At 41.6% G+C, this 26,725-nt stretch overlaps 2 protein-coding genes across 2 annotated transcripts; both read left to right on the forward strand.

Moving 5' to 3' along the window:
* The first annotated feature begins 394 nt into the window (after window positions 1-394).
* Window positions 395-1,333, forward strand: LOC147314919 (olfactory receptor 51E2-like). The gene has a single exon (XM_086260297.1). The coding sequence runs from the start codon at window positions 395-397 to the stop codon at window positions 1,331-1,333; it is 939 nt and encodes a 312-aa protein (XP_086116423.1).
* Window positions 1,334-15,347: 14,014 nt separating this feature from the next.
* On the forward strand, window positions 15,348-16,283 carry LOC147314920 (olfactory receptor 52D1-like). The gene has a single exon (XM_086260298.1). The coding sequence runs from the start codon at window positions 15,348-15,350 to the stop codon at window positions 16,281-16,283; it is 936 nt and encodes a 311-aa protein (XP_086116424.1).
* Window positions 16,284-26,725: the final 10,442 nt, after the last annotated feature.

Consider the following 26,725-nt stretch of genomic DNA (forward strand, 5'->3'; position numbering starts at 1 on the left):
GGAGGGTAAAGCATGCCAAAATTATTAATGAGGTATACTTCAAAGACTTTTTCTGAATAAAAGTAAAATTTTACATATCTACTTCTATGTAAGGACTTACTTCATGCAAAATGCTCCAACAGCTAGCCTCATGGGGCATCTTTGGCATATATAAAGAACAACATCATCATCATTGGTAATTACAGCACTCTAAGGGTGAAGTTAGGGTGATGCAAGGCTTCAGGAAAAAACAACAACACAGGTACAACTAACTTTGTGTTTCATAATCAAATTGAAATTGCTTGTTAATTTATGATAATTTCTTTTAATTGGAGAAATTTGATACAGATTTTGACAAGCAGGAGGAACATATTGTTTTCCATAGGAAAGGAAACAGTTTAAAGATTGTATAATTATGTATACTAATTCATCTACAAGTAGCCTTCTAACACTGCAATCACTGGGCTTATCTAGCACAGATATCTATCCAGCATTTGTATTTGGAACACTTACCTATTTAATTATTATGTTTTCCAATTTGTTGGTGTTAACAGTCATCGCTATGAATAAAAAACTACACAAGCCCATGTTTATCCTGTTGTTCAACTTGCCCATTAGTGACATAGTGGGTGCAACGGCTTTTTTTCCTCATCTCATTTTTAGCATTGTGGCAGAGAACAGACTTATTTCCCACCATGCATGTATTTTTCAGGCTTTTCTGATTCATGTTTATGGTACAGGAAATTTGCTCATCTTGAGTGCCATGGCATATGACAGATATATTGCTATATGTTTTCCACTGAGGTATACAACCATTATGAATTCACATAATTTAATGAAAATGATTGTTATAACATGGTTCATAAATTTGTCAATGATGTTTACATTGTTTATTCTGCTTGTACGTTTCAAAACATGCAGAACAAACATTGTAGATTTTTACTGTAACAATCAGTCATTAGTAAAATTAATCTGTGACGACACCAGTGTGAACAACTACTATGGATTAGCAACTATATTCCTGCTTATGGGAGGCCCGTTGGCACTAATTTGGTACACATATGCACAGATCTTGCGTACATGTGTCATTACTAATCATACAGATGCCCGGCAAAAAGCCATTCAGACATGTGCTACACATTTAATTGTTTTCTTAAGCTTACAAATCAACACTGTCTTTGCATTGATTTCTCACCGCATCGACAGCTCATCCCCTGTTCTGAGAAGAGCATTTGGTGTGTCTGTTCTAATTTTCCCCCCTTTCTTTGATCCTATTATATACGGACTGAAAACTAAAGAACTAAAGCAATGCATAGTAATGTTTCTAAAACGAAATGTGGGTTTAACAATGTAGCCACTTTTCCGATTGAATGTGCTGTTTACATATGTCTTTTTTATTCTACAGAGTAGGTTAACTTCTGTTTCAGTTGATAAACTGATTAAATCTTGATTGCTTTTTATCAAATTATTTAATTACAATCTAACTGACATAAGTTAGTCCTTTGAATACTAAGTTTCTTCGGAGAAATCTTTTCTTGATCTCCTCTGTGTTGTAGTTTTTGTTTTCTTTTTTTGTAAATCAAAGACCACCAATGAAGCTAAAGAATAATCTTTATGCAAAAATAATGATAAAATAATAATTTAAAAAATTACAAGATTAGCAGATGCAGTTACTTTAGAATAATATAGAATTGTGAACTTCTGCTCATGTTCATTATAATTATTTTAACCTCCTGCCTAGTGACTGTTATGAAATTAATCTAATATTGATTTCAATGATATTGGAATTTATATTCAATGTATATTGCAAATAAGTAAATGCATTTAGTAACATGTGAATCATATATGTTTTTTTTTTTTTTTTTTACTAATTCTTATGGAATTCGTATTAGTAACATGTTTATTTGTGTATTTATGTTTTCATGTTTTCGATTTTATCATTGTGCTTGTGTCAGAATAAAAAACTCCTGAAATTTCATCGTTGACTCCATATGATAACATGATAAATAGACAAGAAATAAGGAAAAAGAATTTAAGTTTGTTTTAAGATAAGATGCGATGAAATAAGATAAACCTTTATTACTCCCACACCTGGGAAATTTGTTGTTTTTTTTAGCCCCTATGATTTTCATTGAGAGTGCAACAAAAGTAAGCTTATCAAAATGCCACTGAGGTTGATTTGATTCTAAAGTTGAGTCATTGAGAAGCCTGAAAACATTACTTCATTTTAAGTTAACCACAGCATACCTACTGAAAGTACTTCCTATAAATGCAGAGTTATAGTTTAGTTCTTGTTTCCAGAGCACGTCTGTAAACTTTGGTAATTTCTTTATTAAACAGGAATACAGAACAACTGAAGCAGTCATGGGTAGTTAAATACAAAACTGTAATAAGAAAACAGATCAAGCATTTGTAAAGACTGATCACAGATGCACTGATGCACAGTGTCATGGCCCCAACAGAAAATATCACACATTTGACGACAAAGCCTGTTAACAGAGTTTGGTATTTAGGTCATTACTGAGTTTGTTAATTTGTGTTTCACCCAAAATATAGATTTCTGTTTATACACTTTGTGTTACTCAAGGCAACACAAACACACTGCCTTTTCTGTACCAGCAATATTGTCAAAGGGGCCTGGAGCCCAGTATGTGGGAGTGAACTCAAGCGCAAACACCAAACAGAAACACCAAACAGAAACAGCGATAAGATTTACAAGTTTATGTAAACAAAGTTGTTTGACAAGTCGTGGTGTCACGGGGTCCCCTTCCAGACCTCTCCCGGACAAACACAGGCGTAGTCGGTAAGGTATTAGTGTGGATACTTTATTTGAAACGGCCTCCCCAGTGCATAAAAAGATGGTTCCAAAGACATAAAACTGAGCTCCGCGCTACACAGCCTGTATGTTACAACACACCCCCTTCATATCCGGCTCGCCGTCTCTTATATCCCGTCTCCTCCCCCCTTGGCGTCACCACCAATTCTTTATTCTAATTTTAATCCCCGTCTCCCTCCCCCCAGAATTTCTTTTTCATTATACACTCACAAAACATATACATTAATACAAGCTCTCAACTATTTCCCGGAAGTCTACCCGACTTCATATACACATTAACGGCCCACGTAATGAGGCCATTCTCATGACGGTCCAGACACACGTGAACTCATTATTTAAATCCCACACCCCCATACCATCGGCTTGCGTCACCCTGCACGATTGGCGATCCCCCGCACGTCTCCCCGACCGACGCCCTTAACAAGTAAGTGGGAACCAAAATCTAGCCACCCCCGATGCGGCTCACAACTTGCTCCTCACCCCTTTTATTCCTCTACTCGGTCGTCAGAAAGATACGCCGCCCCGGGTGCCAAATCGAACTAATGGTGGCGATCTAATGGTGGCGGTGCCATACTCAGCGGACTCTGCCTTGAGACGGGTCACTCCGTCACATCATCCCCTTCCCCCCGGAGGTTGGCGATGTGCGGCAACCTAGAGAGGTAATCCGCCACCACATTGAGTGTACCTGGTCTGTGCCGGATGGCGAACCTGAAAGGTTGCAGTGAGAGGTACCAGCGTGTAAGTCGGCTATTATGATCCTTCATGGACTGGATCCAGGTAAGCGCCCGATGATCAGTCTCCAACACAAACTCTCTTCCCAGTAAGTAATACCGGAGTTTCTCCAGCGCCCACTTAATCGCCAGAGCCTCCTTCTCCACCGTCGAGTAATTGGTCTCCCGCGGCAGCAGCTTGCGGCTCAGATATAGGATCGGGTGCTCCTCGCCCGGGTCCCCTTGAACCAACACGGCTCCCAGGCCGCTCTTGGAGGCATCCACCTGGACCAAAAACTGTTTCTTAAAGTCCGGACTCCAGAGCACGGGGGTCGAACACAGGCAAGTTTTCAGTCCCTGGAACGCCTGTTCACATGCTGCGGTCCATATGACCGGATTTCGTTGGTTCTTCCCCAGTAATGTCGTCAGCGGCGCCGCCATTGTTGCAAACTGGGGCACAAACCTTCGGTACCAACCAACCAGTCCCAGGAAAGCCCGCACCTCCTTCTTGGTGCGAGGCCGAGGACAATTCTGGATAGCTTCCACCTTATCCAGCTGCGGTCGCACCTCTCCTCGTCCCACCTGGTAGCCCAAGTAGCAAGTCTCCTGCCGCGCCCATTCACACTTCGAGGGGTTCAGAGTCAGCCCGGCCTTATGAATTCTTCCCAAGACCTCCGACAGATGCTGCATATGCTCCTCCCACGTGTGGCTGAAGATGACGACATCATCCAGGTAGGCGGCGCTATAACCGTCACAGCCCTGTAACAACTTGTCCATCAGCCTTTGGAAGGTAGCCGGTGCCCCATGTAGGCCAAAGGGCATCACGGTAAACTGGAAGAGCCCGGCAGGGGTCCTGAAAGCAGTGTACGGCCTCGACGTCTCCTCCAGTGGCACCTGCCAGTAGCCTTTGCACAAGTCCAAAGTGGTGATATACTGGGCAGCCCCAATCTTCTCCAGTAAATCCTCAATTCGCGGCATGGGGTACGCATCAAACTCGGAGATGGCATTTAGCTTTCGAAAGTCGATGCAGATGCGTAAAGAGCCATCCATTCGGAGCAGGACGGCTCGATCACTCCAAGCTCCAGCATCTTCTCCACCTCCTGTCGCAGCTTCTCCACCAAGTGTTGCGGAACCCGATAGGGCCGTTGCCGGATGGGCTGTCCCTCTTTTAGCCGGATCACGTGTTCAACCAAGGTAGTCCGACCTGGGTTAACGGAACACAGCGAAGGCGTCTCCTGCAGAATTTTCAGTAGCTCCGCAGCCTGCTGTGAGGTCAGATGAGTCAATACCGGAGACCTTGGATCCGTAGCCTGCTCAGGTTCACTCTGTCCTCCTCCGTGCACCACCCTGGCCATCAGTGCCTCCCTCGGAGCCGGACGGGGCTGCTCCACCCATTCCTTCAGGAGGTTCACATGGTAGGTTTGTTTCGGTTTCTTTTTTCCCGGATGATGGATCTCATACGTCACTGGTCCCATTCGGCGAAGCACGATATAGGGCCCTTGCCATTTCGCCAGCAGTTTACTGTTGGAAGAAGGGAGAAGTAACAGCACCTTTTGTCCGGGCTGAAACTCACGTTGCCGGGCCTGTTGGTCATACCAGATCTTCTGGCTTCGTTGAGCATCCCGCAGATTGGCTTCGGCCTCGGCCTGGTACTGCTCCAACCGCTCTCTCATCTCCAGCACAAACTGCACCACCCCTTTCTCATTTGGAGCCACGGTCGAAGACTCCCACCCCTTTCGAACGAGATCAAGCGGCCCCTGTACCTCCCACCCATAGAGTAACTCAAAGGGGGAGAACCCCGTGGACGCCTGTGGAACCTCTCTATACGCGAACAAAAGAAAGGGTAACCACTGGTCCCAATCTTTTCCCGTGTCTGACACAAACTTCTGTAACATCCGTTTGAGAGTCTGATTAAACCAACCCATCTGTCTGTGGATGGTACGGTGACGTCTTGATGGCCGAAACGCCTAACTGAGTGTGGAAGAGCTGCATTAACTTCGACGTAAAGTTAGTCCCTTGGTCGGTCAAAATCTCATCAGGTATCCCCACCCGAGAAAACAACTGTATCAGTGCGCGCAGAACATTAGGGGCTGTGATCGATCGCAACGGAAACGCCTCTGGGAAACGGGTCGCGTAATCACACACCACCAATATGTACTGATAACCCCGACCACTTTTTACTAACGGACCCACAATGTCCATAGCTACCCTACGGAAGGGGATAGAGATGACCGGCAAGGGTTGTAGCAGAGCCCGATCCGATTTGCGCGCTGGGCAAGTTTTCTGACACACAGGGCATGCACGACAGTACTTCTGTACATCCGTATACATTGACGGCCAAAAGAAACGCGTACTAACCCATAAATAGGTTTTTTGGCGACCCAAATGGCCTGCCCAGGGGAGGGTATGAGCTAAATGCAGAATGAGAGGTCTACAACTAGCAGGGATCACAAGCCGCTGGTGGTCCCCATCAACTGCATACAACACATTTTTCTCAACCACAAACTTCTCTTTTCCTCCCCATTTCCCTGTTCCCCCTTCAGGCACATTAGCAAACAACACTTCCAACGTCTCATCCTCCCTTTGCAACACAGAAATATTTTCAGGTACATCCCATTTCATGTTCTTATTGCCCGGTCCCTGGGACCATAGCTGCTTCTCAAAGCGGCGTTGGCGACGAGATTTTCTCGGCCCTTTCGTGCCACCCTCGCACAGACTACTGTCCAAGTCTGGCAGGGTTGGCATCCCGCCTTCGCCTGGGCCCTAGTGACCACTGGGCCTAATGCCTTCATTTGAACATTCCCCGTTTCCCTCCCTTTTGTCTCTGTGTCCCGCTCTTCTTTTTCTTGCAACAAATCCATAAGCACAGGCACATCCATCCCCAGAATAACCTCTACCGGCAAATTCTGTACCACCCCAACAGACAATAAATATGGCTGGTCATTAATAGTCACTGTTATTTCCACCTTTGGGTAGGGATGTTTGTCACCATGCACACATAACACTTCTTCTTGTCGACTATAGTCCACACAGTTCACTGGTACCAAGCTTTGCTTAATTAATGACATAAAACTACCAGTGTCCAGCAAAGCAGTAACCCGCTGCCCATTTACCATTACAGTTTTATAGCGTTGCCCCTCAGCTGGCTGGACCTTTGTTGGTTCCGCCTCCAGCCGAGGTGCATAGCAGGCCCCAGTGACTTTGGCCTTCCGGATGGGGCACACCGAGGCTTTATGGCCTGGCTGCTGGCAGTAATAACAAAGAAAGTCCTTACCCGCTCCTCGTAGAGTGGATACCTTGGGGGCCCCGGATGGCTCGGGGTTACTCTCCCGCTTCGGCAGACCCGCGGATTGCGGGGACGATCGCTGTGGCGTCCCAGCTGAGCGGACCGGGGCCGCTCCTCTCCGCGCATTGAAATACTGCGTCACCAACTTGGCTGCGGCCAGTCCGTCCGCGGGCTCATGCTCCCTCACCCAGGTCCTCACCTCCCCTGGAAGAACTCGAATTAGCTGCTCCAAAATAATCGCTTCTCCCATCTCGTCCTTCGTATGCTGCTCTGGTCGAAGCCAGCGCCGGTACAGTCCTTTCAGCCGGTAGTACGTCTCGGTGGGGCTCTCCCCAGGTGGAATAATATTAGAGCGAAACCGCTGCCGATACATCTCCGGGGAAATGTCAAATTTAACTAACAAGGCAGCTTTTAAATCCTCATAACAGTGGGCTCTTTCTTCATCCATTGCGGTATAGGCCTCCAACGCCTTCCCCGCTAGCAACGGAACTAGCCGACAGGCCCATTCATTCTCCGGCCATCTTCAGGTTCTGGCCACCCGCTCAAAGCGCAACAAATAGTTCTCAATATCTTCCCCCATCTGGTACGGTGGAATCTTTGGCCCCTCCGATCGCCTCCACTCTCCGCCCGTCTGGTCGAGGCTGCTTGTCGTTGCCAGGGACTGGCGAGCCGGTTCCTCCAGTAACGACGGCCGGGATTCTCGCTGCCGGGCCGGGGTAGGCAGCACCATCCTGGGGCTACTCGCTGTTACCGTGCTCGGTGTAGCCGTAGCGGCCGTAGTGCTAGCTCCCGCTAACACTTGCCCTGAGCTCTGCTGACTAGCTGAATCCGCCGGCAACAGCGCATTAGGAGAGGGAACGGTCCTCAGCCCCCTGAGTTCAGCCAATAACACCGTCTCTCTCCTTTGCTGTCCCGCCAGGAAGTCCCTCATCATCGCAATCAGTTCTCCATCACGTGCTGCGGTCGAGGTTGTAGGCAACTCCGGACCAATCCTGCCGGAAATCTCCTCCTCCTCTGCTGAAGAAGACGACGCCGGCACTGTGTCCCACGCCAGCTCCTCTGCTGTCTTCTCCCCCGGAAACTCATGCTGCTGGGACCGCAGCCCTGTGCGCTTCGCTGGGAGGCGCGTTTTCCTCTTCCGACTAGCCATCCCACTTCTGACACCATATGTCACGGGGTCCCCTTCCAGACCTCTCCCGGACAAATACAGGCGTAGTCGGTAAGGTATTAGTGTGGATACTTTATTTGAAACGGCCTCCCCAGTGCATAAAAAGATGGTTCCAAAGACATAAAACTGAGCTCCGCGCTACACAGCCTGTATGTTACAACACACCCCCTTCATATCCGGCTCGCCGTCTCTTATATCCCGTCTCCTCCCCCCTTGGCGTCACCACCAATTCTTTATTCTAACTTTAATCCCCGTCTCCCTCCCCCCAGAATTTCTTTTTCATTATACACTCACAAAACATATACATTAATACAAGCTCTCAACTATTTCCCGGAAGTCTACCCGACTTCATATACACATTAACGGCCCACGTAATGAGGCCATTCTCATGACGGTCCAGACACACGTGAACTCATTATTTAAACCCCACACCCCCATACCATCGGCTTGCGTCACCCTGCACGATTGGCGATCCCCCGCACGTCTCCCCGACCGACGCCCTTAACAAGTAAGTGGGAACCAAAATCTAGCCACCCCCGATGCGGCTCACAACTTGCTCCTCACCCCTTTTATTCCTCTACTCGGTCGTCAGAAAGATACGCCGCCCCGGGTGCCAAATCGAACTAATGGTGGCGATCTAATGGTGGCGGTGCCATACTCAGCGGACTCTGCCTTGAGACGGGTCACTCCATCACACGTGGGCACAGAGGACTGGAATGTACTGCAGCTTACTGTAACTGCCGCAGGACTGATGATAGCTTCAATCTCGTATGGTCCAAAGTAACATGGAGCGAGCCTTTGGGAAAGGCATTTCAGTGGATTGTCTTTAGCAGCAAGCCATACCCTTTGCCCAGGCTGGTTCCTGGGAGCAGGTGTCCTTAGGCTGTCTGCACAGCAGAACTGAAGATTGCTTGATCTGAATAGCGCCTTCTTGGTCCAGATGTATCAACATTGTTGCAGATGATGTGGAGGGAGAAGGTGAGTCTTGGCTTACGGAAACAGAGGTGTCTTCAAAGCGTGAGAGACCAGTTGCAGATGGGGTTAGTGTGTTTTGTGTGTATGCCCAGGGAAGATGTGTAGACCATATTGGTGGTTTTGCGTGGTGACACAGCAGAGAGCTGATTGCAGTTTCTATTTGAGATGCTCGGTTTGGCCATTGGTTTGTGGATGATAACCGGAGCTGAGGCTGACCTTTTCTCCAAGTGCTGAGTCGAAGGCTTTCCAGAACTGAGAAGTACACTGTGGATCTCTATCAGAAACAATTTCCATAGGTATCTAGCTTGAACTTCCTAGAATCTGGATGGCAAAAGACTAATCATTTGAAGTGAGCAAAAACAAAGACTATAGACTGGCTTGACAGACATTAATTTTCTTAGCCGTTCTTAAATAGGTAAACTTTTTATGGTCTGTCCAGATGGTAAAAGGATGTTCAGCCCCCTCTTTCCATTTCTCGAGCGCCAACTTCACTGCTTTTTTTTTTTTATTTTTTTTTTCAGGAGGTACTTTTTAATTTTTTAAGTCCTGAAAAAAAGAAATTTAGAAAATTAGATTCTCTTTCTTTCATCAGTTGGCTCACTCATGTTGGCTGATTCTTCACGTTGCAAAATGGAGCAAATACAATTTTGTCAGGCACTGAAAATGTATCCTTCTTTTTTCTTTTTTTCTTTTTTTTTTTTTTTGGGCCTGTCCCGTTTGGCTCTTTTGCCATCAGAATTGTTGTCTAAAGGCAAACAAAGATGCCCAACGGATTTACTTTACCAAATTGACCATCCCAGCCTTGCCATAATGGTCCATTTGATTCACCTTTTATTGTGTATTTTATTTTCACTTGTTGAATACGGGACAGACTTGACTGGGGGAAAGAAGGGGAAAAAGAAGGAGGGAAAGAGAAACAGCTGAGAAGAGGGACGGGGGAGAAGGGCAAAAAACAAAAACCAACAGAATGGGCAGAGAAAAAAAATGCATATATCAATCACCTGGATCACCTGCTGAGAAAGAAAAAAGAAAACAAGCAGAAGAGAACAAGAGTAATAGAATAAACAACATCACAATGATATATGGGAATATGACAGTAAATACTAAATATTAAACATTATTGTGCAGCACATAAGATCAACAGCGCACAGTGTGCTTTGAGGTAGGAGCCAAAAAGGGTGTAGTTTGTGGGTGTGATCACCCGTGTGTACACCTGTGAGCATGGACGCGCTTGTTTTTTTTAAAAGGTTCCTTCATGTAATGATCTGCTAGAGGGTGTGGGGGGGCCACAGCCCCGTCCTCCAGGGTATGAAGCAGGTATGGAGGAGATCAAAACTCCAGACATCCAGAGGCCCCCAGAACACAAGAGACCAAGGAAGACCAACAGAGGGGCAGCCGCGCCACTATCCCAGAAAGAGCTTAGGGGAGTCCCAGATAAGGGGTCACTCAGCAGCCGCGGAGCATAAGCCATGGGGGGTTGCAGTGACTTGCGCGGGAGCTCCGTCGGCAGCCAGCTGCGCCACAGTGACTGAGCCCCAGGCTGAGAGGCCGAGGGCACCCCACCCCCGAAGTGGCCCGAGCGAGCCCCAGGCTCCAGGCCCCGATAAGCAGTCACCAAGGAGTGAGCCGGTGTATACCTGGACGCCCATCCCCTGACACAAAGACCCACCAACGCACCGATGTCTGAGGGCGTCTGCAGCTTGCAAGGGAAGTGGTGGGGGTAGATAGGCCTCCATACCTTGGAGGGCCTGAGATGTCCCCAGAGAGGTGGCATCTGATACACCTCTCTGCAATTAGTCATTATATAAAAATATATATAAATCCCCACTCACCCCTGCGGGCGGTCTATCCTTCAAGCTCGGGTTATCTACCAGAGGCCTGGGAGCTTGATGGTCCTACGCAGTATCTTAGCTGTTCCCAGGACTGCGCTCTTCTGGACAGATGTTTCCGATGTTGTTCCTGGGATCTGCTGGAGCCACTCGCCTAGCTTGGGAGTCACTGCACCTAGTGCTCCAATTACCACTGGGACCACCGTCACCTTCACCCTCCACATCCTCTCGAGCTCTTCTCTGAGCCCTTGGTATTTCTCCAGCTTCTCGTGTTCCTTTTTCCTGATGTTTCTGTCATTCGGAACCACTACATCGATCACTACGGCCGTCTTCTCATGTTTGTCTACCACCACTATGTCCGGTTGGTTAGCCACCACCATTTTGTCCGGCTGCATCTGGAAGTCCCACAGGATCTTAGCTCGGTCATTCTCCACCATCCTTGGGGCCGTCTCCCATTTTGACCTCAGCACTTCCAGGCCATATTCAGCACAGATGTTTCTGTACACTATGCCGGCCACTTGGTTATGGCGTTCCATGTATGCTCTGCCTGCTAGCATCTTGAACCCTGCTGTTATGTGCTGGATTGTCTCTGGGGCATCTTTACACAGCCTGCACCTGGGGTCTTGCCTGGTGTGATAGACCCCAGCCTCTATGGATCTTGTACGCAGAGCTTGTTCTTGTGCTGCCATGATTAGTGCCTCTCTGCTGTCTTTCAGTCCAACTTTGTCCAGCCACTGGTAGGATTTCTGGATATCAGCCACCTCCTCTATCTAGCGGTGGTACATACCGTGCAGGGCCTGTCCTTCCATGATGGTTCCTCGCCTTCCTCCACTTTCTTGGGTTTCTGCTGCCTGAGGTATTCACTGAGCACGCTGTCAGTTGGGGCCATCTTCGTGATGTATTCTTGGATGTTCCTTGTCTCATCCTGGACTGTGGTGCTGACACTCACCAGTCCCCGGCCCCCTTCCTTCCGCTTAGCATACAGCCTCAGGGTGCTGGACTTGGGGTGAAACCCTCCATGCATGGTAAGGAGCTTTCTTGTCTTTATGTCAGTGGCTTCTATCTCCTCCTTTTGCCAGCCTATTACCCCAGCAGGGTACCTGATCATGGCCAGGGCGTACGTGTTGATCGCCCGGATCTTGTTCTTACCGTTCAGCTGACTCCTCAGGACTTGCCTGACCCTAGCGGCCTCTTCATGGTTCCCATTCGTCTGCGGGATCCCCAGGTACTTGTAACTGTCCTCTATGTCTGCAATGTTGCCTTCTGGTAGTTTGATCCCCTCCATTCTGACTACCTTCCCTCTCTTTGTTACCATCCGACTACACTTCTCCAGCTCGAACGACATTCCGATATCATTGCTGTATATCCTGGTGGTGTGGATCAATGAATTGATCTCTCATTCACTCTTGGCATACAGCTTGATGTCATCCATGTACAGGAGGTGGCTGACAACTGCTCCATTCCGTAGTCTGTATCCATAGCCAGTCTTGTCAATTATCTCACTGAGGGGGTTAAGGCCTATGCAGAACAGTAGTGGGGACCAAGGTTATTACCGTTAACGAAAACTAACGAAATAACAAAAACTAGAAGTGAAAAAACATTTTCGTTAACGGAAATAAAAATAAAAACAAGAAAAGGAAAACTAACTAAAACTGTAATGAATGTTCACAAAACTAACTAAAATTAACTGAATTTATAGCAAAAATGTGTTTAGTTTTCGTAGATGTGTGTATGTCATACAATAGTCAAGGGTTAAAATGAAGTTTAGTTTTCAGATTTTTTTCTTGCTGTCTAATTATGCCAGCAGGTGGCAAGTACGTTAGTCAAGTCGTCTGTGTTACTGCTCTGTCCACGCGCAGAATCATGTCAGGAAAAGTGAGGAGAAAGCACCAGAGTCCAATTTGGGATTACTTTGAATATGACTGTGTTTTGGATAAAGCAAGTGTCTTGTAGTGGAAAGAGACAAATTATGAGGGACATTTCTAAAGGGAAAAAAATCCCACAAAGTGCACTTGAAAAGCTCACACAAGAAGGCTAACCTAGCTTACCTTGAGAAGGTAAGGGAGCACACTCAACCCTCATCCCCAGAAACAGACGCTAACCCCAGGCAAGGCAGCGTGATGCATCCCGAGACAACAGGACTGGGATATCTACATAACTGTGTGAGTCAATTGCCTTCAAAATGTTTATCAATTCACTTGAACCAAAATTATGAACACCCGGTGCTGCAAGAGTTAATAGTCTCATTGGGGCCAAGATATACATTTTATAGTTGCCTGGTATCAATGGTTGTTCATCTGCCCTTATTTATTTATTTATTTAAAGAACCCATAGGTGGGAATGTGAGTTGTCTGTCTCTGCGTGTTAGCCCTGCGACAGACAGGCGACCTGTCCAGGGTGCAGGGTATGGTAGCTGGAATAGCAACATACCCAAGGATAAGCAGAAGAGAATGACTGATATGATGAAACTGGGATTTTGTTACACTTAATTATTGCAAACACAACTAAAACTAACTGAAACTAATCAAAACTAAACTGAAACTCAGATTTTCAAAAAAATAAAAACTAAACTAAATTGGCAAACAATTGGTAAATACTAATTAAAACTGATATAAAATTGAAAATCTGAAGTAAAAAATAAATAAAAATAAAAACTAATGAAAATTGCAAAACTATTAAAACCCTGGTGGGGACAGAGCATCTCCTTGGTAGATCCCGCACTTGATAGTGACTTGTGCTATGGGCTTGAGGTTGGCCTCCAGTGTTGTCCGCCACATCCCCATTGAGTTCCTGATGAAGGCTCTCAGGGTCCTGTTGATCTTATATAGTTCTAGGCATTCCAGGATCCAGGTGTGGGGCATTGAGTCATAGGCCTTCTTGTAATCAATCCAGGCAGTGCACAGGTTGGTCAGTCTGGTCCTGCAGTCTCGGCTGACTGCTTGGTCTGCCAGTAGCTGGTGTTTTGCGCCTCTGGTATTCTTGCCCATCCCTTTCTGTGCCCCGCTCACGTATTGACCCATGTGCCTGTTCATCTTAGCCACTATGATGCCTGACAGGAGCTTCCACGTGTATATGTTCCCTTCGGTCCTTGTCGTGTCATTGATGTTGTCTACGCCATACCTGTTTCCAGTCCAGCCAGGTTAGTCAGCTATTTCAGTTCAGTCAGTCCTCCGTTTCATGTCCTGTTTATCTGCTCATCATAATAAACTCTAGCTTTCACCTATCTGAGTCCAGCGTTTGGGTCCTCTTTTCCTCGCATCCACACACGATACAAGCCCTGACAATATAATTCTTGCTTATTATTATTATTATTATTATTATTATTTAATTTCCCCATCATAATCATTTTCAATAGAATATTTTAGACAGATATTTACTAATGCACACTGGACAAAACAAAACAAAAAACAGGATCAAATGACCCCCTGTCTTTTGTGTGATACTGGGCTATATATATCAGGCTATTTGACCTAATTGGATATTTTTCTGAATAATAGGATGACAACATAATACTCATAAATAATTACCAGGTTTATCACCATTCATCCACAAGTTTCTGTGTGGTCAGTGGTCCCCTGGAAAAGAAAAGAAAAGGTAAAAGCTCATCTTTTGGTGCTGAAATACCTTCAATAATTTAACATTGGGGATTTATTTTGATGCATGCTCAATCATCCAGGTAAGTAAATCTCCAAAAGTTGATTCTGTTCATCTGGACGTAGCGTCAATCAACTTTTGGAGATAATTATTTATTTTGTTTTTGACAGGTTTACAAGTACTGCAATTAACTGGGCAACTGGGAATATTACTGAAGTTGCCATTGCTGACCCTATAGTGTCTATACAAATTGTTATCAAGTCCTATCCACTTCATTAGCTCTATATTAAAAATATTCCAACATTTCACTGTTCATACTGTTTTTTGCAATGTTCAATTAGAGCGATTATGTCTGATTTCCACGTGCACGTTTGTGCATGTCCTTAGTGAGATGATAATACATTTTTGATTCTTCACAAACCCTGTGAAGCAGTGCTTAAGTCACAACTAACAATCTAAAGATGAGCTTTAAGATAACACCCAATACTCCAGAGATCTGCCTGCTGTTCAAAATCACACCTATAAAGCCTTGAATGTTTTACCGGGTAGTCACAGGCAGCACTAACATAAGTCAATAAAGATGACTGCTTTGTGTGTATGTGGTTTAGATATAATCTTTATTATGCATTGAAGTGAATTAATGCTTTTTTGCTCTATTGCCTTTGAGTATTTGAATTCCAGACTACAGGCAAAAATATTATAACATGTTATCATAAATGCATAATATATACACTGTGTAATGCTTAACCGCAGTGTACATGGACTCAGTTGTCCAGCATGAAGTTATCATGATTACAGTTTATGAATAAAATGTAATCATAACATTCAATGTTTTTTCCTCTTTTTATGATTTTTTTGTTGTTATGTTCATTGGTGTGATTGCTAAATTGAAATGCATAAATATTTTCTCCCTAATAAACAATGAAGTGATGATTGATTTCTGAGTTTTATAAGTAGCAAAAGCTAAGAAATGAACAACCAATACAACACATCCTCTTTTTTACAGATTAATGTCTTTAATCTCTCCTCTGAGAGTGTTTTGCCTGCATTTCTTTTTGCAACTCTGAGTTACATGATCATACTTTTTTGCAACCTTACTCTAATCCTCACCATTGTGCTGAATAAATCTCTGCATCAGCCAATGTACCTAATTCTGCTGAACCTTCCTATGTATGACCTTATAGGTTCATCAGCTCTCTTTCCACAGCTCATCAAAGAAATACTGAAGAACAGTGGGATAATGCAATACTCAGCTTGCATTGCTCAAGCTTTCTTTATCCATATCTATGCAGCAGGCACTGTGTTCAATCTGAGTGCAATGGCATATGATAGATACATTGCCATATGTTACCCACTGCAGTACAGTACTGTGATGACTAATGCCCATATCATGAGAATAATCACCATTGTATGGATGAGTTGTTTAGTTTTAATTGCTGTGCTTTTTTTCTTACTTTTGCGCTTGCCTCGTTGTCGATCTGAAATGACTCACGTTTACTGTGATAATCCATCTCTGTTGACTTTGGTCTGTGCTGACACAACTATTAACAATATCTATGGCCTTTTGATAGTTGCTCTTTCACAATTAGTGGCTAATGGAATTGTTTTCTACACATATCTCCGCATCCTCATAACTTGCTTTAGATCTAAACGATCAGATACAAAAGCCAAAGCTCTGCAGACATGTGCTACACATCTGATTGTTTTTCTCTTGTTGGAGTGTCTTGGTCTTTTCACCATCATATCATATAGACTAAATAATGTTTCACCCCATTTCAGAAGATTTATGGGTTTGTCAACTTTAATTTTTCCCCCAACACTGAATCCAATCATCTATGGTTTGAAAACAAAGGAAATTCGAGAAAAGGTGTTGAACTTTTTAAAGAATAGGATGTTTTCATCTTAATGCACTCTTTCAAAAGAATCTGATGTAACATGCTGAAACATTGGACATTTTTCACCTTCATTGTCCTCCTGTTATGTGAAATTATATTGTATGTTATTGTTTACTCGGTCACGTCCTTTTCTAACCCTAACCCAAAAGCAGTGCACATTAAAATTTCTGAAATCAAACAATTTTTGAAAACAACAACACAAGCAATTAACATCTGATTAAAGACTGAAGGTAATATTTTTTTAGTGTGCATTGTTACTTTATCATTAATGTTTGTCATTATACCATTGTATAAAAAAATAAACGCATACTTGAAGTTAATTACAATGTTTTTGCTTTCTTATGTTGTATGACAATTTTCTAAATAAATAAACAAACACTGTTTAGTAGGTACTACAGCAGTTGGAATAATTATAATCATTGATAATGATCATTTCTGATTTGGTTTTAGAATTATGTTGTCAAATAATGTAACTTAAACAGGTGTTGCCCTGCAGATAAGATACTGCTTTTATGCACTGATTATCATCAAACGAGTATTTACTATTGTAATATGTGTAATTAAATTATTATTATTATTATTATTATTATTATTATTATTATTATTATTATTATTATTATTGTAGTCTACTTGCCAGATATCCTTCGGCATGATGCAAAAAGTGCTTGTATGAATGGGTGAATGAGGCATGTTCTATAAAGCGCTCATTAAATTTGGAAAAAACTACATTTATGTTATTCGGAAATTGTAAAAAAGATGCAGGAGCAAAATTATTAGTAAACAATGTTGAAATAGAGCAAGTTTCGGATACAAAATTTCTGGGTGTGATAATAGATAACAAAATCTGCTGGAAACCTCACATAAAGCATATACAAGCCAAACTGTCAAGAAGCATCTCCGTACTAAGTAAAGTTAAATATTTTTTGCCTTCCAAATCACTCCGGGTACTTTATTGTTCACTTATATTGCCATATTTGGAATACTGTGTGGAAATTTGGGGAAACACATATAAAACTGCACTTCAACCAATATGTAAAATTAAAAAAAAAGCAATCAGGATGATTAATAAAGCAGGATTTAGAGACCATACTAACATCATGTTTTTGAAATTAAAAATACTGAAGTTTATGGATCTTATATAATATAAAACTGCAAAAAATTATGTACAAGGCCAGATACAATATGTTACCAGGAAATATACAGAGGATGTTCTATGACAGAGAAGGAGACTATGAATTGAGGGGGAAATTGAATCTAAGGATTCTTAAAGCACGGTCAAAGGTTAAAACCTTTTGTGTCACTATTTATGGGGTAAAACTGTGGAATAGTTTTACTATAGATCTACAGCAATGCTCAGGAATTAGTAAGTTCATGAAAATACTTCGAAAACTGATTTTGGAAGAATATGATACCGATAAAGATGATCACCCATTGTATGTATAAAAATATCAAATTATATCCAAATTATATCAATCACGGTAGCCAAGTTTATATAGGTTCTCCTCGTGTATCGTGTGGAGTATGTGATGATGGGAATTAGGTGAATTATGTGGGATCAATAAGATGTTGAGCAGGGGTAGGAATTAATAAGTATGTTCATACTTCTTCCTACTCCTTTTCAGACCAAACATTGTTACATTATGTCAGACGATTTTGTTTTATTTCATTATATATTTTTTGTTTATCTGAACACATACGTGTGTGTGTGTATATCTACATATATATTCGTATCTGTAAATGAAAATATATGTAGTGTGTATATATTGTTTTTTGTTTTATATGTCTGAAACAAATAAAGACACAATACAATACAATACAATACAATACATAAGAACTATTCCCTTTTACAGTATTAAAAAGATCAAATTTACTCATTGAGCATTTTCATGTTTAGCACCAAAATATCACCATTTATCTTATACATAACTGCAGGGTACTACTTGTATAAAATAGGAGAATAGGGAAATGTATTTAAGACTCAGAAAGAGTAGACTTTAATTAAAAAGTCTAATCTTTATGCTTTTATTCCAATATTATAGTACTTAAAGTCTAGAATAAAAAGCAAACTTAGTTTTTGGTGTTCTATAGGTCAGCTGTGTGTGTCGTTTCGATATTAACTAACTTGAATTCTGCATTGTATTTTAAGGCATTTATGAAGTCATTCCAAAGGAAATTGAAATCAGTGTAAATTTATTGTGATTGTCTAAACCTGATCTGTACATAATGTGAAGTCTAAGAAATGTGTGGTTCAGTGCTTAAAACATTAAACATAAATACACATAAAATTAAGAGTGATGTCTGTAACTGTTGTATACATCGCAGATTAAAATTACTTCTTCATATTGCTGGACAATATAGAATATAGTCTGACTACACCAGAGGGCGCCAGCAATACAATCTGAATTCATATCGTCATTAAAACTGAAACTGTATGGACTTCATTTCATTCAGCAGTGTACATCTCTCTTTCATTTTGTGTAATCTGCAGCCCTCTAGTGTCTTTGAAGGCACATTAAATGTCTCACAGGACATTACATCTAGTATGGTCTGATTAAACACACACACACACACACACACACAAATTACAGTTCAATATTCCATTTCACTATTGCTTATTTTATCAACTGCTATCCTCAATTTTTGTAGAATTACACTTGTTACTCAACTCTAGCTTCTTAAATGTTTGAACACACTTGGCAAATAAATGTGATTTTGTTTAAGAATAATTATGTTTTCCATGAGTTTAATACTTTTAGGCTGCTTGATATTAAATCTATCAATAAATAATAATTAAATACAATTTGTACTACAGAAACATTGTGTATTACATTCTCATTACCTTAAGAAAACTCACAGACTTAACTACAAAAAAAACCCAGACTTGTTCAAAATTATGACAAAATATGCTTAAGCAGATCTGAAAATGTTCCTGTTATTTATGACCTCAGTCACATATACTTTGTCTCCACATTGTGGTAAAACCTGATAATACACACCTTGATATCATGGCTAGACTAAGACTAAGACAAAGAGTATCTACATAGTCACTTTCTATTATAAAGAAACATTTCATAGAAAATTCTTTAATTTCCATTTTTACTATTCTGTAATATTCACTAAAGCAACAAATAAATAATGTGTGGATGGGGAAGTTCTGTTATGAGGTAACTAGCCTTCCTGTCATGGTCGGGTCAAATCTGACCGATTTACAAATTTAAAAATTCATAAATATTGTGTTTTACATCCGATTGCCTTGAGGCCTTACTACATCCTCCATATTATGCACTTGAACATATAAAAGTGATGAGCACCTCTTTTATTGAATTTTGAGTGTTTTAATCAACTTTGTTCCCGGTTAAAAGCCAGACCACCATAGGAAATGAATGGGAATCTAACAACATTTGACAACAGCTTTCCACTTTTTTGGGGAAAAAATATCGACAAGTCGATGAACATCATTTACAGATATATTGGGTAAATGCCCAAGACATCTATAGAAATGTAAATCGCCGCTTGATTCATTCATTTGCTTAACTTGTTTTGGACCGTAAACAAGGCGTGAGTAGGACACCGGAAACAAAGCTCCCCACAGGAGTTTCCGCACCGGAAGTAGCATATGCTAACGTGCACATAAGCTGTGTCCCAAAACGTCGGCTGCATCCTCCGGAGGCCGCATTTGAAGGCCGATTACGTCACAGCCAGGCGACGAAGGCTGTCCCAATTCGTCGACTCCTTCAAATGCGCCCGACAAATGCGTCCTTCATTTCCCCGAATTTGAAGGATGGGTCGGGTGTGTCCTTCGTGGCCCACCATATCCCAGAATTCATAGCGCGGGCCAGCCAAATTTCAGCTGCCAACAATGGCGGCCGCTACTAAGTTTTAAAATTACTCTTATTAATCTTTCTGGGTCACAAAATAAACTTTTAACATATTTTCAGGCGAGAAAGTAGCTGTGTAAACTTCAAATATCTGCTTGGTTTATCAAGACATCGCATATTTGCAAAAGTGTGCCGACGTTTTCGGAGACGTCTGTTACCCACCCGCTCGATAGCAAGCCGGGGGGTACAATGGTCACTCCAGCCGGCGAGAGCAGCGGACTCCCGGCTTCATCGTTTTCAGACCCCCGCTTTTTCGCTACTCAGGTTAAACATGATCTATAAGTCACTCGGATAACTTAAAAATGTAATTGTTTTCCTTTTTCGGTGTTTTATTTGTTCCGGAGTAAATCGGTTTGGCTGAGATCAAAGTTATTAGATTATTATATTAAATAAAACTTTATTAATCCATCGGGTGGGTTCCTCCGGGATTTTCACACGGCTGAATAAACGTTAAACAGAAAACTGATTAAACAGAAGTGTGAGACGGTCGAGAATTTATGCCAGTCTCCTGTTATATTTTAGATAGCAAGGAGCGGACGGCCAAGTTTATTAAACTCCACCGACACAGCGGTGACGCTAATCTGAAGGCTAGACCGTCCCATTTCACAGCCTCGCACTTCCGGCCCTCTCGGTTTTTGAAGGACCCGGCCCACGTAGACCGCGAAGGCCGGGTCCGCCGAAGGATGCAGCTGACGTTTTGGAACACAGCTATAGTCTATTATTGCCAGCGTTGTGCCAAAAAAGTGTTCGCCTGCCAAAACTGATTTCCAAAGTTTCTGTGTGTAATATGTGTAATATCTTTATGTATGTTGGTAAATAGACTTCGGTGAACATGGTTTACAAAGGAGTTTTATATATACAATAATTACCTGTTGTTCAAGTATCTTTATAACTCTGGCTATAATGTAGGCGCAATTGATATATTTGTTGCACTGTCTGCTGTCATCTTGACCAGATTACTCTTAAAAAAAAAATATATATATATATATATATATTTTTTTTTTGTTATAATAAATTTCTAATGTCAACAAGATTGTTTGTGAACTGGATAAATAAAGGATATATAAAAGTCACTGCCAAAAACTGATTGCAGCTTCTACCTTGTTACAGGAATGTTGCTGGTGGCTCAAAGTGACTTGATATCATTAATGAGGGATACATTTGACATATGTTTCACGTATTATAGACCAACAAGTTATTCATAGCAGGCAGGTTAAATATGAGCAATCAGTTTAGGGCAAAAACCGGAAATCAGTTTTTGGCAGACGATAATTTTTTGCCTCAACATCGGTCATTCTTACATATGTACTGTATCATATAAAATATATAAACTAAATATCTTTGAAACGTATAGAATCTAATCTTTTGTTTGTTTTTTTACATCAAACTGTTGTCTGCTACAGAGTTACAAGTACTATACTAATAATATAGCATCCACCATCTCCTGCTTGCATATTTCTGGTCTTAGTGGTGTGGCAGCCGTTGATTGAGCCAGCCCTGCAAACCCTGTGGATGGACGATGCAGTGGACAGTGGGAGGAAGCATCCTAAAGCTCTCTTTGCAGACCACCCTGTGTGATTCTCCACTCGCCAACCAGAAAAGACAAACCGCATATCTCAGTTGCAGCACCCCATCCATGTCTGATCTTGCTCGGGCAGATTCAGCAACACTGCCAGAGACTTCCTGTAATCTATTACAGTTGTTCAAGAAACGGTCCAGGAACAGGTCACTCAGGTTAATCCTGTGTGAACAACTGAAAATATTGTTTTTCCATCTTTACATACTGTGTATTTGAAATATTCTTGTTTAATTGTTATTGTTATTTACTTTATTGCTATCAAATAAATATCCAAGTAATATTGTTCAAGGTTAGCGTTATGTTCATACATGTTAAAAATGCCTGTAAATCAAATTGAGTTCAGTGACAATTACTGTTTGTTTGAATCAATTTATTAATAACATAAAACCTTTAAACTAATGCAACACATATAACAATGTAACAAATATATTCAAATAAATAAATTTCTCAATACATAACTCATTTGGGAACTAATCTTTCTAGAAGTGAAAACTGTCTGTCCATCCTCTCCCTGCTCTCCTCTCCTCAGCCTCTCTTTGCTGCCTCATGTCCTCTCTGATGAGGTCTAGCAGCTCATCATCCCTGTCTCTTTTCCTCTTTCTCCCTGTCGCAGGTGGCTGACTCGCTTCATCATCACTGCTGTTTTGGTCACCCACTGCTGTGCTTGGCCCTGGAGTGTCCTCAGGGAGAGCGGACATTAGGACAAGAGGCTTAGTGGAAGGCATCTGTCCTATCACCTCATCCATGAGGGCAAACAAGGGCCAAGTAGCAGCAGTGGGCTTCCCACTGACCCCCTCTCCTGAGCCTGGATACTTGCAATCCTAAAGGCAGATGAAATCAAAAATGACAGCAGGAAAATAAAAACACCACAACAACTCTTAGTAATTGCACATTTATTAACTTGTATTCTTAAGAATTATCTTCTTGATAACACACATACATACTTTGTATTCTTTAAAGTTATCTCATGTCTTCTGGCCTGCAAGGGGGTGACTTTTCCCTGCAGGCCCATCTTCTCCAGAATTGTCCTGATCACACACAACAAATAAGATAAGAAAGGAAACCATGGCAACTATATTAATCCCTAAACCCAAAGGTTTTCACAGCAGAACACCAGAGGAACACCGTCTGGACATCACAGGTTCTGTACAGCAGCGGTCGTTTGGTACCGGGCCACATAAGTTGAGGCTCCGCTGTGAAATGTATGGTTTTCAGGGTTTTTATCGCTAACTCGGTTTCCCTGGCTCTTTTCCCTTGTTGTAGTTGTGTGTTTTATTTTGAAAGAAATATTTACCATAGCGACCAGAGAGCATTAAGCAGCAGAGAGGAGGATGTAACTCTCAATTTGGCACATTTTCAGGAGGACGCTGCTAATAAAGTTACACAATTACACAGTACATTCACGTTTATTATTATATTTACAAAATGCCACACTTTTTGTCTTGGTCGGATCATTTTATGTGGTTGTATTTATCCGCGATACTTTAAAGGCTGGTCCATGTCTGACATAAACCGGTCTGGGGTTGGGGACCGCTGCTGTACACCTCTTGAGGTGGTTCTGAGCCACATTTTGACATTTGAACTGGTATTTGTATAGATATGCATAGAGTGTATATGTCACGATACATTTTTATTTTCACAAATAATGTTGGTTGTCATATATGACTGTGTTCCATCTTAAGTTTGCTCATTAGGTTAATGACCTCTTTGTTTACAAAGCACTCATAGGAAAGATGTGCCATACTCAGCCCTCTTGAGTGAATTATCCTCAGTACATAACTCCAGTAATGAACCTCAAAGGGTTTGGTGACACAATACTTGTTTTTCAGCATTTGAAACTGTGGCTAAGAGATGGATTAAACTTCTAAAAGAATAGTTTGCCTCCATGTTAAACAGCATTTTAATTTTAGTTTATTATTCATTTTCATTATTAATCTGCTTTTTCTGTCTTCAACTCTGCTTTTGTGGAGATGTTTCATGTTCAAGTTTTATTGTCATATACATTTAAACAGTGTGGCAACATTTACCAGTAGTGAAATTCTTAGGCTCGTGTTCCTCAGGTTTACATGAACCAATAGAAGTGTACAGGTATATTAAAGAAAGAAAATAACAACAACAACAACAACAACAATAATAATAATAATAATAATAATAATAATAATAATAATAATAATAATAATAATAATAATAATAATAATAATAAAATATAAAAGTAATAAAACTACTAAAGTATTAAATATTAGGAGAATTTAATTCAATTGTTTGGTATTTAAAGTTTCTGAAAAACTGTGCAGTGAGGTTTAAAGTGACAGTGTGTAGAGTTCAGTAGTTGTAGTGAGTGTCTAGTCTGTTGATTTTTTACAGTTCTAGGAATTCCAAGATCCATGTGTGAGGAAGTGTCATAGGCATTTTTTTAAGGCTATGCAGGGGCACAAATTGGTCATTCTGGTTTTGCAGGCTTGCATGATTGCTTTATCTACCAGGAGCTAGTGTTTTCTCCTCTGATGTTTCGCCAATTCCGTTCTGGGCCCTGCTAATTTTTTGAGCCATGTGTCTGTTCATCTTAGCTGATATGATGTGTAACAGGAGCTCCCATGCGGTACTGAGGCAGGTTATTGCCCGGTAGCTGAATGGGACCAGTCCCTTCTGAGGATCCTTGGGGAGCAGGACTATCCAGCCTTTGGTTAGCCATTCTGGGTGCATCATGTACCTCAGTGCTGGGCTAATAGGTGAACTGGAGTGGGTCTCACAATGAGCCCAACTGGGGCTGAAGATGCGTAAGGACCTGACTCTCCAGGGTCTTCATAAGGTGTGATTTCACTGATATTAGCCACCAACCTGTGGCTGTTGAGGTTGTTTTCAGAACTGATACCACACAAAGCTGTGCCAAAGCTGTGGCACTTTATTTAGCTTCAGGCATATACTAAAAATGTATTGAGCTATCCTGCACAGCTGATGTGCGTGGGATTTGCAAAGCCAGGACTTGATGCCATCTAAACCCATTACATTCCTTGCTTTCTTGTTAGTCCCTTGTTTTTACTGTGTTAGGAGCAGAGAGTTGTTCCTTATAACAGAAGAACAATAATCCTAGTGAATACCTAGAAACTAACCTCATAATGCAAATATAAATATAATTAGAAATACTTGATACATTGTGTAAAACTTTAAAGAATTTTCATCCATTTGATCTTTAATTATTTTGGCTGTTTTAAAAAGTTGTATAAAGTTTCCCTAATGAAAGTCTGTCATATGCTATATTTCTAAAAACAAACAAAAGTGTTTGTAACTTCTGACCTCTTAACCAATGCAGAATAAAATGAGCAGAATGAAATGAAAAGGCCAAAATTACCATGATATTCAAGCTTATTATGGCTGTATGTAAACTTCTGACAATATAATTCTCACATGTAAATGTGACAAATATATATCTTATGTCTTATATCTTTGAGTCAGTGAATTGTACATTTTAGCACTACATCATATGTATTTTACAAGATAATAGAAAAAATACCAAAGGGGGAAAAAAAAAGAATAGTGGATCCCAGCTTTGTTGATAAAAACATAATGAGTATGTGATTTATCTTACTCAAAAGGGTAAAAGAAATAGTCAAAAAGTAAAAAAACTGAGGCATTTACTGATTTTGAGATTATTCAGGAAACTCAAAAAAACCTCTTCTATTTAGTTAAAATTTGTTCTTTAAAGCATTGCAAGAAACTTTAAAAGCTCACAGACAAAATCAGAAACATTTTCATTTGAATTGCAAAGCAAGTCAAAGACATATTTTAACATTTGTTCAAAATCTGACAACCTACAGAAAAGTCTAATGTAAAACATCTGAATACTGTGTCATGAATACTTTGTCTCCACCTTGTGGTGATATTTGAGAATGCACACCTAAGATATCAAAACGTGCTACACAGTTATTTTCCATGATGAAGCAAAATTTTATTGTCTCCACTATTCTTTTATTTTTATTTTAAGAATAAAATAAGAATAAATAAGAATAAAATCTAATATCTGATTTTATATATTTAATATATGATCGTTTACTGCAGGAAGACTCGCTCCACCCACACACCACTCAGCATCCGGGGTTCCATGATAGAGACTGTTAACAACATCAAGTTCCTGGGAGTTCACATCTCTTTTTTATTTATTTATTTATTTATTTATTTGTGTCCCGTTTGGATCTTTAGCCGTCAGAATTGTTGTCTTAAGGCCAAGAAAGATGCTAAGCGGATTTATTTTACCAAGTGGATCATCATGGCCTTGCCATATTGGTCCATTTGATTGACCTTTATTATAATTATGAATTTATTTTATTTTCAGTTGCTACAAACGGGACAGACATGACTGGGGGATAGGACAGGGAGAAAGAATGAAAGAAAGAGAGGGAGAGAAAGAAAACCAAAGGGGAGAAGAGACGGTGAGAAGGGGGGGAAGAAAGAAAAAAAACAAAAAACAAAAATCAAAAAAACACCTGGGTCACCTGTATGGAGAAAAAAAACAGAAGAGAAAGCAAACAACAAAGAGCAACATAATAAAAAAAAACGGCACCATCACAATAAACTAGCTAGCAGTAGATAACAGTAGATACTAAATAATAAACGATATTGTGCAGCACGCAAGATAGACAGCGCACAATGTGCTTTGAGGCAGCAGCCAAGAAAGCTGTAGTCCGCGTTGTCAAAGGAGCTTGCAAAGAAAAGCCTCTGGACTTCTTTAAGTTGCTTGAAGTACGTTTCACCTCTCATCCGAGAAGCTTCTTCAGTTCTAAGGTCAAATGGTGGAGAGTCCCAGATATAAACCTAGTGGGAGTGACCCCCCACAGAGGGACAAAAGGACCCCCTGATGATCCTCTAATCGCCTGAGCCAAGGTGGGAAACTGGGCGTGGGTCCCAATCAGCCAGAGTTTCGGGTGTGTTCATTGTGAAACCTGGCCCCACCTTATCATGCGAATTCCTGAGGTCAGATGGCCCAGGATGTGAGTGGGCG

Source organism: Aulonocara sp. 'chitande type north' Nkhata Bay, linkage group LG14, assembly GCF_057382095.1.
Source record: "Aulonocara sp. 'chitande type north' Nkhata Bay isolate Kocher_YH1m ecotype deep benthic linkage group LG14, A_spYH_male_GT1.1, whole genome shotgun sequence".
Taxonomy (NCBI): domain Eukaryota; kingdom Metazoa; phylum Chordata; class Actinopteri; order Cichliformes; family Cichlidae; genus Aulonocara; species Aulonocara sp. 'chitande type north' Nkhata Bay.